Consider the following 18,310-nt stretch of genomic DNA (forward strand, 5'->3'; position numbering starts at 1 on the left):
TTATGCCCTAGAGTTAGGACAGCCGAACCAGAGTCTTGGGTTTTTATTTTCTGAATCTACTACGAAAGATCCCTGTGTGTGTGGCTCCCCCCTCCCCCGCACCCGCCCCAGAAATATAGACAAGAGGGGGAAAACAAAGATCCATTTGTGTTCCATAAATAAGTCATAAGCATCAGGAACAGGGTCTTCCCAGCTTCCAGGGCAATGGCCCTTCTCTGGTGACAGCAGGGACTGAGGAGTTGACATGGAGGCTCTGGGCTCTCCCCAGATCATCAACACATCAACCTTCAGGCTTGAAGTTCAATACAGACCATCACATTCTGGGGCTCCACCCTGAGTCCTGGCTCTGGAACCCGGGGAAATTATATAACATTTTCGTGCTACAACTTTGTGTGTGTACGCACACGGATTCATACCTTTTATCATATTTTCAAAGGAGTCTAAACCCTCCAGATACTAAGAACCCCTGGTCCAAGCTCCTCATTGTAGAAGTGAAGAACCTGAAGCTCAGAGGTTAAGAGGCTCCAAGTTCCTACAGCTGCAATGTGGCAGAACTAGGACATACACTCCTATCTCCCTCTGCCTTCAGGCCCAGTGGGGCGCTGTTCTGATGGGGACCTGGGCTGTGGGGCAGTGAGGTCTGTTCTGAGGCCACTGAGGATGGCTTAGAGGGATAGGAGGGGGTGCTTTGCCCGTAGGGTTACCAGATAAAATGAGATGCCTAGTTACATTTGACTCTCAGATAAATGAATACTTTTACAGTGTAAGTATAAGCCGAATGTTACACAGGACATACAGCCGAAGCAGATTCATTGTTTATCTGAAATTCAAATTTAACTGAGCACCCTGGGTGTTTCGGTGGTTTTTGTTGGTGTTATTTGCTCAACCTGGCAACCCTATCTGCCAGGGACAGCCTGGCAGTCTTTGGCCGGGAAGCAAACGCTGAATCGCAGCCAATGGATATTAATGACTCAGTGTTTGACGCTCAGACTACCTCTGGCCCTGCCTTCAATAAAGGCCACGGAGGCCCTTGGCCTGTGTGAGACAACCTGATAAGACCTGCTTGGTTCTTTGTGACTTCAGAAGGCCCGAGGCGTCCTCAAGCACTACAGATATTCTATGTGTATGTGTCCTCTTAGAAGATGACATTTCACAGGTCTGTGAAGAGTAAAGATCAAATTTATTTAATGCAATACCCTGCAGCTGTGTCACTGAGGTGGACGGGACGTGGGAGGAAAATGATCTCAGCTAGGTGTGCTCACTAGTGAAATTCCCCCGCAAAATGGCCGCGGCTACTCATCCACCCCCTCAAGACACCCTCAGAAATATCGTAAGACCTCAGGGGACCATTTCTTTAGCAAGGAATAAATTAAAAAAAAAATTAGTAAGAAAAATACGCATTTCATTTTTCTATTAAAAACAATATTTGCTGTAGGCAAACATCTTCCCATCTTGCAGCCTGCAGCATGGTAAAGGAAAAGAAAGAAAGGGTATAGAAAAACAGCATAAGAACATCTGTGCTCTGTCCGACTTCATTTTCTCTTCTGTGCATTGCCCGGAATTAACCTGATCTTCAGGTTGGCATCTCAAAGGGGTCGCTCCCAAGCAGCTTTGTTGTGACATTTGTGGCAGGCGAGGTCGTGGAGGGAACAGGGGGCGCCGTCTGGTCAGTGCTGTTCACTTCCGAGGAACAAGGACCACCCAGAACCACAGGCCTTTGAAGGACCAAAGGCAAAGAGAGAGAGAGAGAGAGAGAGAGAGAGAGAGAGAGAGAGAGAAATAGCCCCTCAGCCCAGCCATTCGCTAGAAGCGATTGGCTACAAAACAAAAAAATGGTTTCTGTGTGTGAAGATACTTGGACAAGTTCTTGATCTCCGTGCAAGACAAAAATATTCAAGTTTCAAAATATCCCAATGGCCGTTTAACCCTGAACCTCCTTCTGCGGCTCCCCACTCCTGAGGATGCCCCAGCTTGGTGAGAGGGGGGCACTGTGGGGGGACTTAACCAGCCCCTCCGTATCTCTTTATACCCCCCATAAATGTAGGCAGATGGATTTCAGAACTGGTGACTTGGCCTGAGGAATTGCTCTGTTCAGTGGGAGCAGGGCAGGTTCATAAATAAATGCACAGAGCTCTTGGAATACAGGAATGATCTCCTCTTCTTGGAACGTGGGTGTCCTTCCAAGGAGGAACATCTGTCCTCGCAGCCCTAAGTTCCATCAAGGGAGCCTTCCGTTCTCTGCAGAGACAAGAGAAGACAAGCTATGGTCACACCCTTCAGGGCTCAAGACTGGCCTGGAGGAGGGGTAAGCAATATTGCAGCAAGCACTTCACAAAGGCTCTCTGACAGCACCGTCTTCCGCTGGTACCTCCACCCTGTGGGGTCAGCTCCTGCCCACATTCACTTCTCCCTTCTCTCCACACCAGCTCCACCCAGGGCTGTGGCCTCCACTGCCTGTAGACGTGCGCTGCACATCAGGTTATCAGCCAACTTTGTCAAGCACCCACTGTACACCCAGCATTCTGCCCCGTGGGTGCCACACTTACCTACAGAGCAAGACTAGTAGAGTTAAGAGAGACCTGGCTTCTTGCTCCAGCTCTGCTTCTAACACAAGCTGAGGCTTCTCTAGGTCTGTTTTCTTTTCTTTTTTTTTTTTTCAACTTTTTTTTTTTAATGTTTATTTATTTTTGAGAGAGACAGAGACAGACTGCGAGTGGGTTAGGGGCAGAGAGAGAGGGAGACACAGAACCCGAAGCAGGCTCCAGGCTCCAAACTGTCAGCACAGAGCCTGACGTGGGGCTCGAACTCACAAACTGGGAGATCATGACCTGAGTGGAAGTAGGTTGCTCAACCAACTGAGCCACCCGGGCACCCCCGTTTTCTTTTAAAAAATTTTTTTCATGTTTTTTATTTATTTTTGAGAGAGAGAGAGACAGAATGGGAAGCAGGCTCCAGGCTCCGAGCTGACAGCATAGAGCCCGACTCACGAACCGTGAGATCATGACCTGAGCTGAAGTTGATGCTCAGCCGACTGAACCACCCAGGCACCACCCCCCTGCCCAGCCCATTTTCTTTTTTAATCGCAAAATCAAAGAGTTTTAACATGGATAAACACTGAGGATGCTTATCGTCATAAAGATGAAGAAGCGGAAGAAGCCAGACGCAGGAGGAACAAATATTGTGTGATTCCACTTACACGAGGTACCCAGAGTAGTCAAACTGATGGAGCTAGAAAGGAGAACTGTGATTTCCAGGAGCTGCGGGGAAGGGGGAAATGAGCGTGCAATGGGTAGACTTTTGGGTTGGAATGATGACAAAGTTCTGTGGGTGGATGGTGCTGATGGTTGCACACGATGTGAATGTACTTAAGGCCACTGAGCGGTACACTTAACAATGGTTAAAATGGTACCTGCTGTTGTGTCTGTTTTGCCCCCTCCCCAAGAAAAAAAGTAAAAAACAAAACAAAAACAAAAGCCAGATTCCGCACGCCATCCTGCAGTGTTCTCTAACTGCTTTGTGTGATATTGTTGACACCTCCGTATCCACCAGTAACTGGACCCCCATCTGACCTGAGTACTGTTATCTATACCGAGGACGCAAGAACCCGCCAGGAATTTTATATCCTATCCGTTACTGACAAACAGTGCTAGCACGTGGGAAAGGTCCTAACAAACTGCAGGAGTTCAGAGGTGGCGAGACGCCCTCGCTGTACCACGAGGGAATCACAGAAGGCCTCGTGGAGCCAGCCTCCAAGGTGAGGCGGGTTTGGACGAATGGCTGCAGCGCGGGGGTAAGAGCGGGGCAGATGGAAATGCTGGACCAAAGGCGCCCTGGGCCCCAAAGGGCAGGCAGCAAATGAGTCCGTGACCCGACCCTCTGTGAGTGCAGGTGGACCTCGTGGGCACACAAGTGGGGGCACTTGTGGGGATCAGCCAGCGTCTTGGGAGCCCCATGGCCAGGCTGGTTGGCTCTTTGACGGTGGGGGCTGAGGTCCCTGTTTTGTTCTGGTCCCTGCGCATCTGAGGAGCCTCTGAGAACAGGATGCGGGTCCCAAGGGCTCCAGCTGGCAGGCCACGGCTCTGCCTCTGCCTTTGCCGGGAGAGACCCTGGCAAGCGGGCCAAGAGAGCTGTGTTGGCCCCAAGGGGCTGGAGGCCCGCCAGCGCTGGCAGCTACCTTCATTTCTTCCGCTTTGCCCAGAGGGGTGACCCTGGTGTCCAGGCTTCCTGCAGGCCCCAGACCAAGTCCCTCCCTAAACGCCTCCGCTCTCCTCCGCCAGGCGAGGCAAGCACTCGGTAGCTGCAGCAGGACTGGCCCCACGGATGGGAAGGGCTGGGTCACAGTCAACCGGACCTTGAAGTAATGGTTAACATACTCACATCCAAGACCTGTCCTTCCTTGTACCTAAATCAGAGGCCAGCTGTCAGCCACCCAAGAACAGCCATGAAATCGCCCCACTTCGGGCCAGAACATGGTATAGATGCTCTCAAAGGTCATTTTACTTCTAACACCCCTGGGTTTTCTACTTCCTGATTCTAGAATGTGCCCCTTATTGGGGGGGGGGGCACCTTGGTCGTTCAGTTAGTTAAGCTCTTGGTTTCAGCTCAGGTCATGATCCCACAGTTTGTGGGTTCAAGCCCAGGACTGAGATCCCTGTTCGGGATTCTCTCTCTCTCTCTCTCTCTCTCCTTCTCGCTCTCTGCCCCTCCCCACTCACTCCCTCTCTCAAAAAATAGATAAACTTGGGGCGCCTGGTTGGCTCAGTTGGTTAAGCATCTGACTTCGGCTCAGGTCATGATCTCGCGGTCCGTGGGTTCGAGCCCCGCGTCGGGCTCTGTGCTGACAGCTCAGAGCCTGGAGCCTGTTTCAGATTCTGTGTCTCCCTCTTTCTCTGACCCTCCCCTGTTCATGCTCTCTCTCTGTCTCAAAAATAAATAAATGTTAAAAAAATTTTAAAAAAAATAGATAAACTTAAAATAAAAATAGAATGTGCCCCTTATGAGCACTTCCAATAAACCAAGTCTGTGATAGGTGCTCATTTAATCCTTGCAACAACCAGGTGGGGTGGGGGTGGTTATTATCTCCAATTCCAGATGAGGAAACGAAGGCCCTGAGACATCTGCCCAGCGTGACTCAGCTGGTAAACAGCGAATCATGGAAAGGTTAAGTTTTAAGGTGGGTCTCTGATTCCCAAGTCAAAGCCTGGCTTTGGGTGAATCCTATGAGGAGGCATTTCAGGGCCAAAATGAAGTAAGTCTCCCATTCTTGCCTCATACTGCCAGAGTGATGAAGAGAACTTTAAACAGACCATCAAGTAGCATTTATGTGGTACATTGCAAAATACTTTGTACACGTGTTCCTCATTTTACCTTTAAGAAACTTCTAGTAGGGAGCTATTACTGTGTTTGGGGTTCTCACCATCTCTGTTTCACGAACTGGAAAGCTTAGTTGGAGGAGGGCAGGATCACCCAAAAGATGGCCAGAGAGCTGAAGCTCAGACTCCAGTTCCCACTGCTGGCTCCCAGGAGGGAAGGGGGTGAGCTGTAACTGGGAACTGCCTCTTTTTCCGTAAGAAGACAAGGCTGTCTCCAAGATCCCGAGACCCACGAAGGTCCAGATTCACCCCTTTCTTTTAAGTACAAGGTGTTCTCTTTCACATTATCTGTCTGCCTGGGCCACAAACACAATTTATAAACAAGGCAAAAATGGCAGAGGAAAAATGAAGTCAGAATGTGCCATTGAAGCAAGTCAAACAATACTAAATTAGTATTTGGCCAAGCGGCTATCTCATTGTTAAGATATTTCCTCCAATGTGTTTTCAGAAGCAACGGCCATTAAACTACTGGGAATGATCGCCAGGTTTGATTTCAGGAAGGAAATCCCCTCCCATTTCCCTGCTGGGCAATTCGATTAATTTTCTCCTGACCCTCACCAGCTGATTATTAGGAAAACTATACCTCCTTCTTTTCTAAACAAATTGCATTCGCTTAAAGCGTCAAAATCTGTCTCCCAACGGCTGGGAAGCCCTGAGCTCCCGCCAAAAGTCTTTATTCTTTGGGAGGGCAGGACCAGCTGGTGGGGGAGCTCTCAGGAGCATCTGGGAGCAGACTTCTGGACCCACGGGTCAGCTCCTGGGGGAAAAGGAAAGTTCTATCTGTCCTGGAGCTCAGAGCCTTTGTCCAGAGAGACCGTTTGGATTGCAGACAAAGTAAATAAGTCAGTCCTGCAGGTCCAACAGACTTGCCTGGGGAGGACACAGCTATGTTTATTGTAGCGGGAGAGCATCTCTTTTTCTGGGTCCCACGTTGCCTATGGAGCAAAGATCTCACTTTCCACTCCCTCAAGGCCATGATAGCTGGAACAATGATGTCACTTCTTGGAGGGAGTCTTGTGTTGTGGACTAGCCAAGGAATCTGGGGACCCAGGTTCTAGTCCTGGCTCTGCTAAGGCAAGTCACTGGTTTCGGGAGTCGGGGTGGGTTTAGGCTAGAAAAAGACCTTCATTTTATCCCTCTTTTCCTTAAATTGATAGCTTTCCTCCATAAGAAGAATGTCAGTGGTTTCCTGCCGTCAAAGGCATAATGAGTTCTCTGTTTTATAAGAATTCAGACTCCAGCAAAACAAAGGAAGCCAGGGGGCCCGTTGGAAAGGCTACCCGCAATCTTGCCGAAGGTTCTTTCTTCCCAGACCTTAAAGCAGCGGCTCCTCATTTCTCAAGATACCAGCTGCCCAGTTAGTTAACCCCTGAACTACTGGGTAGTTCTTCAAAAGGCTGGGAGTGGGAAGATAGGAGGAGACAGGTCTTAGCATAATTTGAACTTGGACCTCCACATTAAAAAAGTTTATATTTCCATCTGCCAACTAGCAGCATCCTAAATCCTCAATTTCCTACAGAGTGAAAACACCCAGAGCGCCTGGGTGGCTCCGTCGGTTAAGCGACCGACCTCGGCTGAGGTCATGATCTCACGGTTTGTGGGTTTGAGCCCCGCATCACGCTCTGTGCTGACAGCTCAGAGCCTGGAGCCTGCTTCCGAGATTCTGTGTCTCCTTCTCTCTGCACCTCCCCTGCTCATGCTCTCTCTCTCTCTCTGACTCTCAAAAAATAAATAAATGTTAATTTAAAAAAATTAAAAAAAAAAAAAAAAGGAAAACCTCATAATGAGGTGTTTGAGTGCTTTGCATGTAAGCCCTAACTGACCTCTTCCTAGTGCTTCTCCTGGATGTCCTTTCTCCTATCACCCTGAGCTGCTTGGACTGTTCCTCCCCTCGTGGCTCTACTCCTGCTGATCTTTCTACCTGGGCCTGCTGCTGTGGTTGGACCCCTTCCTCATGGCCGATCCCAGTGACCCCTTCCTTGGGGAGGAGACCCTAACCAGACCTGTCTTTCTTCTGCGCTTCCATAGCTTCTGGTGAGCTATCATCACCTTGTTTTCTCCTCTGTGTTAACTCATCTGATTCCCTCTGTGGGTCAAGGACCTTGAGTGGCCTCTGCAGCAGAGGGCCTGGTGTGTCAGGGTGACTGGCACAGGCTCTCAGAGTTCAAAGTTCAAATGCACTGTTGGATCCTCCCTTCCTCCAAGCATTCCCCCCACCCCACAACAATGTCTGCCTCACTTCCAAAGCCTGAACCTGAACTAGGAGGAAACGTGCACTTCGCTCAAGGGGGGCTATATGTTCTAGATTCCTGATCCTTTGAGGGGGTCTCTCTTCGTATGAGGGCTGAGATGCAAGGATGGAAACAGTGGGAGAGAATATTTGAAATCACCAGGCCCAGAAAACCTGGCCAGCCCGATGACCAAACACCCTCCATACAACATCTAGGCTATTGTTGCCCGGGGCTCCTGGTCTAAAACAGACCAGGCCGCTGTAGGGGTGTGATTCGTGGGAGTGCAGAACCTGGCTGAGTTTGGAAATAGTTCACTGTTCAATGGACCATTTTTAAAAATTGTTTGTGAAATGTGTACTTACAGAATATCTGTTTTCCACGAAATCTGCAAAACAAAGCATAACATGGAGGGTGAGCGATTCAGAGAGTACATCAGGCTCCCCCCGCCCCCCAACCATCTCAGGAACCCCATGGGTAAAGGCAGGGGGTGGGGGCGGTGCAGAAGGAGACACCAGAGCTTTACTGGGTGCTCAGCTGTATGGCTCCTCTGCCCACAGACAGCTTCCTCTGGGCTCTATACTCCATGTGACAAGCATATTAAAATCCCTGGAAGCTCACTGGACATTTTAAACAGTTTTTTTTTTTAAGATTTTATTTTATTTTTAAATTTGTTTTAATGTTTGTTTATTTTTGCGAGAAGAGACAGAGCGTGAGCTGGTGGGGGGGGGGTGGGCAGGGGTGGGGAGCAGAGAGAGAGACCCAGAATCTGAAGCAGGCTCCAGGCTCTGAGCTGTCAGCACAGAGCCTGACGCGAGGCTCGAACCCATGAGCAGTGAAATCATGACCTGAGCTGAAATAGGACACTTAACCGACTGAGCCACCCGGGCGCCCAAAGATTTTATTTTATTTTTTAAGTAATCTCTATATCCAATGTGGGGCTGGAACTCATGACTGCAAAAACCCGAGTCGCATGCTCCGTGGACTGAGCCACCCAGGCGTCCCGGCAGGTTTTTTTTGTTGTTGTTTTTTTTAATTAGTACTTCAGGTTATTTCAAGAAAAAAACTGAAAACTATAGAGGAGTAGAAAGTAGCCGATAAGCACAATCTCTTGTTCCATTCTTTAAACCCTGTTGACACTTTGTCCCCCAGTCTTTTTCTGCTCTCCCGTAGGCTTTTGGTTCTGAGTCATAACATACAACATATGCCATTTTCTAGCCTATCCTTTTTACATAACGTGATCTTATAAACATTTCCTGGTACCTTCTTAAACATACTTGGGAGTGGCCTGTGTAATAATCATTCAATGGGTGTACAATTGTTTACTTATCCAGCTCCTTACTTTAGAAATTTAGGTTCTTTCCATGTTTTTGCTGTTTTAAATAGTGTTGCCAGGGGAGCCTGGGTGGCTCGGTCAGTTAAGTGTCCGACTCTCGGTTTCGGCTGAAGTCATGCTCTCACAGTTTCTTGAGTTCGAGCCCCACGTCAGGCTCTGTGTTGACAGCGTGGAGCCTGCTTAGGATTCTCTCTCTCTCTCTGTCCCTCCCCTGCTCATGTTTTTCCTCTCCCAAAATAAATAAACTTAATAAAAAAAAAAGATGTAAATAGTGCTGCCACATCCTCTTTGGGAATAAGGCTATTTCCTTATTTCGTAGTAGCTTCTCCATCCCCACAAGTGGGAGCAGGGGAGGAGAAGGTATAAACACTGCCACCATTCTCGGGATAGACAGCCCAAGCGCTGCCTGGAATGACAGGGCCACCTCTTCCCCCTTCCCCCGTAGGCCACCCTGTCTTCTTGCTAGGGTGCACGCCAGGACCTGCTGGCCCAGCTAGGCTGCAAGGATGAACATGGGCCTGTCAGGTCCTTCCAAATGTCAGGAAGATCGGAGCGAGGTGAAGAAAGGCCAAGAAGAACGGGAGGTGTCGTGTGGGGGGCGAGCCATCCCGCCAGTGTTAGTTAGAGCCGGTTTTCACTACAACAGGCGAGAGAGGGTTGTGCTTTGCCCTTGGAAAGGAGCAGGCCCCCACCCATTGCAGTTTCTAATCGGGCAGCGGCCCACACGGCTGGGGCTGATTCCCCAAACAGTCCATGCAGGACACAGACCTGAAGACAGAGAAACCATGGGGACCTCCTGCTGTCTGGGAAAAGCGCCCAGAGCGTATGTGAGTGTTGGGGGTGGCAGCCAGTCTTGAAGGTGGAAGAGGCAATGGCAGGAGGGCCATAACCTACCGGACCCGAGTCCTCAGGGCTACTAGGTGGATGCACTCCAAGGGGCCTCGGGCTCTGCGAGGCCGCCCAACCTCAAACCCAGTCCCTTCTGAGTCTTGGGCGGTCTTGGGGCCCACCTGTCACAACGGGAGTCACAACCCTTCTGTTTCTCTCTCTAATTTAAAAATATCCTGTTTCCAAAAGTCCACTTCCCCCTCAAACCCTGTCTTATCACAGCCCTATTGTGCGTCCCCTGGAGAGGGAACGGGGCCAGAAGTTCCTAAGGGGCCCCCTTCTGTCCTGGCTGGGCCAGAGGCAGACGTCAAACAGCCAAATGGATGAATCAGCCGGACCACACGAAGTCGAGCCATTGTGTAAACTTCCACGCATTGAGTGAGGCTCGGGCAAGGCTCCCACCTGCAGCCCAAATCCGACCCGGGAGGACCTGAAGGACCCCGTGCTTCCCACTCCCCCAAAACCCCCGAGGGCTCTGGAATCAGACTTAAGAGGGAAAGAGCCTTAGTCTGTATGTCTGTAATAGTCTTAGACTATTACTTAGTCTTAGTAATATGAATACAAAAGACGGAAAATTTCGAATATGCTAGTAACACTCAAGGAAAACCTAGGTTTATGCCCACTTGTAGCATATCACTGCAACTTGGAGCAATCACTGCAAAAATAGAATCTGGTGGGTAGTACCTATTTTTTTTTTCACAGACTACTTTTTTACCCTCTTAGATTCTGAAGTAAAGAAACGCACCCCCCCGGGGGGGGGCAGGGCTGGCAGTGTCCGCCAGGCTGGCTGGCTCAGTGCCACACAGGATGGGTGGGGACCGGCTCTCAAGTGCTCTTTTCTCCCTCCCACAGGGGTTGTGAGAGGCCCTCCGCACTGTGGTTCTTTCTTGATGACAGCTACTCTTAGTATATTAGACTTCTGCCCCTTTAGAAACATTTGGAACACCAAAGAGCGAGCAGAATGTGAAGGCCGAGTGAGCAGATCCTCAGGTGGGAAGATGGCTGGGTCCAACCCCAAAAGGCATAACTTCGTGTCTGGAGCAGGACCCGGCATCTCTTCCAGGGCCTGGCATTGTCAAGTGGGATGTGCCCAGGACACCTGTGGAGGTGGGCACAGGGCATCTAGAGAGGAAAACCAATTCTCCTGTTGGAGGGCTCACAAGGAGGTGAATTACGAGAAGCCAAGGTTTCTTAACACTGACATTTGGGGCTGGATCCTTCTTCTTCTTCTTCTTCTTCTTCTTCTTCTTCTTCTTCTTCTTCTTCTTCTTCTTCTTTTAGAGTTTACATACTGTTTTTTAGCAATATCTACACCCAACGTGGGCCTTCAACTCATGACCCTGAGACCAAGAGTTGGATGCTCTCTCAGGGCGCCTGGGTGTCTCCATCGGTTAAGCGTCCGACTTTGGCTCAGGGCATGATCTCATGCTTCGGGAGTTGGAGCCCCGCGTCGGGCTCTGTGCTGACAGCTTGGAGTCTGGAGTCTGTTTCAGATTCTGTGTGTGTCTCTCTCTCTACCCCTCCCCCACCCTCTTTCATAAAAGGAATAAACGTTAAAAAATTAAAAAAAAAAAAAAAAAAGAGTTGCATCCTCTCCCAACTGAGCCCACCAGGCACCTCTGGGCTGGATCATTCTTTCTTGTGGGGACTGTCCCATACATTGTAAGATGTTAAGTAGCATTCCTGGCCTCCCCACATTAGATGCTATAGCACCCCTTTTCCTCCCCCCCAATTATGACAACCAAAGATGTCTCCTGCCTTGTGAACCAGTGCTCCAGGCCGATGACTCCTAGACCTGAGTTCTTTCATAGTGAAAGAGCTTGACTGCATTGCTGATTGTAGTAAACCACTTCACTCTTCTGTTAAAATCCAGTGTAAATATACATTAGTAGGTTTTGCTTTGGATGACCTGTGGGCCATTTTACAAAGTACTTTTAGAATAAGCCGGAGCACTATAAAAGGTGAAGTCCCGAATCAGAGTGAAGATACAAACTTTCCTGATGAGCCAGAAATTGCGGTTCCTACAAGGCTCAGCCAGGCTGAGTGAAGTTGTTGTGAAAGCCATAGACAGCCTGTAATTGCTCTCTTTTCGTTCTTGTCACCAGAAAAGCAAGGGGAGGAGAAGAAAATCAAACCTTTCCCTGGGTTAGTCAGAGAAGGAGGAAGTTGATGACAGGTAAAAAGAGAGGTTTGGGGGGCACGTGCTTGCGGGTGGGGTGGGGGGCTTTTGATGTCAGGTTGCCCCACAACCGAGAGTGTCTAAGCTATGAGCAAGCCCTGAAGGACACCACCATCTAAATCCAGAGAACTCAGGCGAGTAACAGAGCATCCTGTATGAAGTCTAAGGTTACAGGGGATGGGAGGAAATTGGTTCCAGTTAAGTGTTAAAGAGAGAAAGGTACCAAACCAACCTGGATTATTTCCTTCAAACGCTCACTTTTTAGGACCACCCACATTACTGCTTAAGAAGAGGCATAAACACAGGCTTAGTTCCCATTTCTGTAAAGCCAAACTGCAAGTCATAACCAGAGCTACTGTTGCTGCCTGGAATTTGCAAATCCTCATCTTAGGCAAGTCATTGAAAAGGGAATAAGTACTTCAAAGAGCCTGAAGTGTTAACCTTGCAGATCTAACTTACCAGAAATTATCGGCAAGTTTTCCTTTACCTTAAGAAAGCTGATGGTTATGTAAATGCAAAAGCTCTTTCTCAACCAGTTCTGGGGGCATTCCAGGGCTTGCTGTCCCTTCTACTTAGGCTTTTCTCAATTGGGCCTCTTCTGGATATAAATTTCCTAGTACTGAGAACCCCTCTCCTTCTTTCCCTAACGGTTTGTAAGGAATCACCTAACAGTTGGGAAAGGGAAACGTTCAAAGATCAGAGGTTTCTTTGTCCCAGACTTGAGTTGACTGCTGGGATAAGATGTTAACTTAGCTCTCCATCAACAAAACAGTAGGCTCCCAACAGAAGAGCAGACCTGTCTAACCATGGCCATGACCCAGCAGGGGATACTCAGTTGGAAGAGATACCAATTTTATTGAATCCACCTGCCCACCGCAGTGCTTATCCACCTACACACACTCCCAAGGAACACTGCGGTGTTCACTGTGACAATTCCATATGGGGGAGGGACATTTTATTGAAAATTAATAAGAAAACTGACGTCCAGGGGAGAAGTAAGGGTCGGGAGCCAAGTCATATAACTGGGTAAGGGCAGTGCTGAGACCAAACCCTAGTCTCTATCTCCCACTCAGGGTGTTCCTCTTAGGGTTACAGTGCAAAGAACCATCCAGCTGGACTCCAGCCAAAACAAACGTACCAGAAGCACAGTGAGTTGGCCCCTGAGCTCCATGATTTAATTCGGATTTGGAGGGAAAACTCAGGCTTAGTAGAAGCAAATACTTATTGGGTCTTGGAGTCAAGGGTGAGTAAAGGATTAGAATTGCCTCCAAGGGACCTAGGAAGTGACTCTTAGAAGTTGCTTAGAACAAAACATTTAGGGAATGGTTTTGGATGGACCAAAGCATAGACAAATGACCATGACTTCCAAATGCCAGGACACTGAGACTCTCCGAACGTCATCACCGGAAGGCAACTTAAGATCATCCATTCAACCACCTCACTCAATACAGAAGCACTGAGCTTGCTCAAATTCACAGATAGACAAAGTAGAATGGTTGTTGCCAGGGGCTGGAAAGAGTAGCGAGTTATTGCTTACTGGGTCTAAAGTTTCATTTGGGGAAGATGAAAAAATTCTGGAGATGGATGGTGATGGTTATACAGCTACGTGAATGTATTTAATGCTACCGAAACATACACTTCAAAGTGGTTAAAATGGCAGGTGTTATGTGTATTTTGTCACAGTTAAAACACACAACCAAAGCTGTGAGCTTAGAGCCTAAAGCCAAGATTGCAAAGACCTGGTTCCCCCCACAGCCTACAGATGCCCCCACACTCAGGAGCCAGCAGTCCACCTCGCTCTCTCCAGGACGCTGGTCCTGTCCAGATTCCCGCCCTGGGGCTGTTCCTTGGAGGCAGGCCTGCCCAATGCCCTTTCCCTTATCTAGAGGAGCAGTTTTCCTTTGTATCACTCAGGGGAAAAGGGGGGTTTAAGAGCCAGAACTACGCCCTGTGAGCCATTTCCCAAAATAGTCAGCCCTGACGTGCTGCTGGTTGGAAGGTGGGGAGAACTAAGAAATTAAGATGGGAAGAATAAAAAATTAAGAAGGAAAGGTTAGATAAGCCTTAGCTCTGTACTCAGCCCATTCACCGACCTGTCCAGAGACCCACCTCCCCCAAGGTCTTTATTTTATTGTGTGTCACCCTCCTCCCCCCAACACACACACACACACACACACACACACACATGCACACACATGCACATATGTACGTGAGTTGGAGGATTCTCTCTGCTGGCCAACCCTGAGGCCAGTCCTTCCAGGATCCTTTCAGGATTGCTGAGGAGTAAGAAAGACCCTACCTCTTCAAGCAAGAAGCGGAACATAACAGAGGTATAATCAGAAGGGAAGTGAGGGCATCTAGAAAATGCTTCTAAAAGTGTGGTCCCCAGAACAACAGCAGCAACATGTGAGAATTTTTTAGAAATACAAATTGGGGCACCTGGGTGGCTCGGTCGGTTAAGCGTCCGACTTTGGCTGGGGTCATGATCTCGCGGTTTGTGAGTTCGAGCCCCGCACCAGGCTCTGTGCTGACAGCTCAGAGCCTGGAGCCTGCTTCAGATTCTGTGTCTCCCTCTCTCTCTCTGTCCCTCCCCTGCTCACTCTCCCCCTCAAAAATAAATAAACATTAAAAAAAATACTAAAAGAAATACAAATTAGTCCCACTCCAGACCTACTGAAATCACAAAGTCTGAGTGGTGGTACCACACCATTTGTGTTTTAACACACCTGGAGAATGCCCCATCTACATTTGAGCCCCTGCCCCTCATTTCACAGACAAGGCAACCAAGGTTCTGAGAGGTTCCATGACTCACCCAGGGTCACCCAGACCATACCAGGCTGTTACTCTTTTTTTTTTTTTTTTTTAACTTTATGTATTTATTTTGAGAGAGTCAGAGATCGTGTGAATTGGGGAGGTGCAGAGAGAGGGGGAGAATCTCAAGCAGGCTGTCAGCTCAGAGCCCGACACGGGGCTCGAACTCATGAACTGTGAGATCCTGACCTGAGCTGGTCAAAGACCGGACGTTCAACCAACTGAGCCACCCAGGCACCCCCAGGCTGTTAATAGAACTGAATCCTCTAATTAAGCGGATGGTAATGTGAAACCGAACAAAGCTGGAAAGGGCAGCAGCAGGCAGTCCCTTTGGCAGGACCGGGAAGAAACGTGAAGCCGGGCTCCCGGCATTGGAGTCCCTGCTCTGCCATCACTGGCCTTAGGATTGGGATGAGTTACTTAGCCTCCGGGCCCATTTTCCCATCTGCAGGACAGGAACAGTAGTAAAACCTCCGGCAACCCTAGGATGGTTTTGAGGACTGAACAAAGAGCAGGCGTCTCGCAGTAAGAGGGACAGAAAGAAAGAACAGGAAGAGGACTGAGGAGCCTACAGCTTCCTGCCTTGGAGCAGCCACCGAGCAGGAAATGCTGGGAAACAGCAGCTCCCTTGGCCTCCAGGACGGGAGCCTCTTAGGCAAGGTGAGCACACGGACTTTCACAGCAGCACTGTGGTTTTGGCTACAACATCCAGGGCTCTCTCTACCCGCAACCGCTGGGGCAGGAGCCAGCTGCCTGTTCAGAGACCAGGTTACAGAGGAGCCCCAGCCCCAGCTGACTCCTGATGGCCCAGGTGGGGCTCTGGCTGGGAGTCGGGGTGGGGAGGGAGACGGCTGTGCCTGGTCCCTGCCCTGAACCCTAGGGCTCAAGTTTCCCCTGCATCTTTTGGCCAACACGGATTGGACGCTCGCTGTATGATAGGGATAGTAGACGGACTCGTGCCTGGGGTAATTAGCCCCATCTCCCCCCAAGCTAACCTCACCCCCTGTTTCTCATTTAATCTCATCTCCATGCAACAGCTGAAGAACCTGGAGTCTCAGAAGGGTCAGGCATCTTGGTCACAGTCACACAGCTGCTAAGGGGCAGCACCAGGACTGGGGCTCAGATGTCTGCGAGCAAAACAGGGCCCTTCACCACCCTGAGCCCCTGGGGTCCATTCCTGCCCTAGACCAGAGGGAGCAGCGAGATTCCCAGGGTGGGGGACTGAGGACTCAGGCATGGAGAATCGTCTGAACAACTGCCCTAAAGCAGGTGTAAATGCCACCCCCAAATATGCCACACTGGCATGGGATTATCTGGGGCCAGAGGATGCAGAAGGAAGCCTTCCAGGAGTTTCCCTTATCTGACCAGAAGCCGAAGTTCCTGGGAAATGAAGACAGCCATGAGTCCCTCTCCCAGGGAAGGCTTCTGGCCTCCAAGATGACAGAAAGGCGGTGCTGAGATGGACCTGCCTAAACAAACCTTATTCCATTCGTTTCCCCCAGATATTTACCTTCCCATTTGTTTTGTCACTTCTCCACAAATGTATTGTTCTTGCCTAACGTGCTAAAGAAGCCCCCAGTTCTAACCACACTGAGGGCTTACTCATCACTGTTTTTCTCCTTGTTGATCTGTCTTTTGTCAGTCTCAGGGCAGGGCATCTCATACTGACACTGGGTGTGGCCCTCGCCAGCCAGCTGTAAAGGACCTCCAGCTGCTGGCCCAGGCCACGGCAGACCCCCAGGCCTTTGGTCCTGGGGCGGGGGATCCCTGCGGGAGCCTGATCAGGAGCCTGGAGTTCAGGTCCAGGGTGGGCCAGTCTGGGGACTTGCTTCCTGTGTGAACTTGGTCAGGTGTTTTCACTGCTCTATGCCTCAGTATCCTCATCTGTAAAATGGGACTTAAATGTGAGGATTGAAAGAGATATTGTAACACAGACCACTTGGCATACACAGTAAGCGCTCAATAAATGTGAGGTTTTGCATAACCAAAGCGACCCAAATGAACAATTTCAGGGACCATAAGAAGAGTGGAGGGGTTTCATACAATTTTCACACAATTACCCAACAGGGTGTTGTATGGAAACCAATTTGACAATAAATTTCATATTAAAAAAAAATAAGAGAATGTCTTGGGGAAAAAAAAATTACCCAACAGGACCAAGCATGAGCCCTACAAGAACTCTAGCTTTTTGTTACACTGGAAGGACAGAGAAGGCCTATTTATTTCTGAATTTGCATTTTGCTGGCTCTGAATATTTTGAGAATACAAAATGAGACACTGAAGCCAAAAACTCCCCCAGGGGATGGTTTCTGAAAATCAGTCAGTCAGTGTCAAGTTCCACAAGGAGGCTGGGTTTTATATATATATATATATATATATATATATATATATATATATATATATATATATATATATAAATTAAGGGGTGATTCCTCTTTCAGATAAAAAGTAGGCTTTTCTGGTAAGACAGTGCTCCTCAAACGCTGGCAGCACCAGCGATATCTGGGAGCCTGTTAGAGTTCAGATTCTGGAGATTCTGATTCTGTGGGGCTGGGCTGGTCCGGAGACACCCACGGCTGCTGGTCTGGGGACGGCACTTGGAATGGCCAGGCTCTCCCAAAGTTTCCACTTAAATACAGGTCTGTTATACAAAGCAAGATACACTCACAGTGACTATTTCCCCCAGAATCTTATGCCCTTTGGATTGTGACTGATTTTCAGAATTTACTTATCCTAAAGTTTATTTGAGAGACAGAGAGAGAGAGAGAGAGAGAGAGAGAGAGAGTGCAGGGGAGGGGCAGAGGAAGAGGGAGAGCAAGAATCCCAAGCAGGCTCTGTGCTGTTAGCACGGAGCCGACCCTAGGGTCCCGACCTGAGCCGAAATCAAGAGTCGGTCCCTTAACCGACTGAGCCACCCAGGCACCCCTATTTTTTCAGAATTTAAAAGTAATCTTTGTATTCATTCATTTCCCCAGGATGGAATAGAATAATTACACACACACACACACACACACACACACACACACACACACACACAAATGTTATTGCTGGGAGCTTCCCCAGGCCCATGTCTGCTTGGGCACTGTGCTCAGTCCTTGGGGGGAGCTCCTCATGAGGAAGTAATGGAGATGGGAACTGAATCGGGGTCTAGAATCAAAGAAATAAGAATCAAAGGAAATGGGGGCAGATCTGTACCCCACGCCCAGGCGGAAAGGGGGTTCTCAGAAAGGCTGAAGCTACCCAAGGTCTTCGAAGCACAGCACTAAGGCCTTCGGGCACCCCCGCCCCGGTCCCGTGCACCAGGGTCCATTGGGGAGTGGGGCAGGTGAGGTATACTGGTTGGCCTCCGAGAACAGGCAGGGCCGCACTGCTTCTCTCGGGGTCACGTGAGCACACAGTGGCACCGGGACACATCCCATCAGCTGGGTACGAATATGCAAACTCCTATTTGCCTGGCCTGCAGCGGGCACTTAATAAGCATTCATTGACTAAATTA

The 18,310-nt window shown here is 49.3% G+C and overlaps 1 protein-coding gene across 5 annotated transcripts in view; it reads right to left on the reverse strand.

Annotated features, from left to right (window-relative positions):
• Positions 1–1,159: 1,159 nt before the first annotated feature.
• PECAM1 (platelet and endothelial cell adhesion molecule 1) overlaps positions 1,160–18,310 on the reverse strand; it is a 75,963-nt gene continuing 58,812 nt past the window's right edge. For all 5 annotated transcript variants that reach the window (XM_030296217.1, XM_030296218.1, XM_030296221.1 and 2 more), the window contains 2 exons: positions 7,966–7,988; positions 1,160–2,238 (listed from right to left, as the gene is read on the reverse strand). In XM_030296217.1, coding sequence (XP_030152077.1) covers positions 2,209–2,238; positions 7,966–7,988 — 53 coding nt within the window. In that variant the 3' untranslated portion in view covers positions 1,160–2,208. The remainder of the gene's footprint in view (positions 2,239–7,965; positions 7,989–18,310) is intronic.

Source organism: Lynx canadensis, chromosome E1, assembly GCF_007474595.2.
Source record: "Lynx canadensis isolate LIC74 chromosome E1, mLynCan4.pri.v2, whole genome shotgun sequence".
Taxonomy (NCBI): domain Eukaryota; kingdom Metazoa; phylum Chordata; class Mammalia; order Carnivora; family Felidae; genus Lynx; species Lynx canadensis.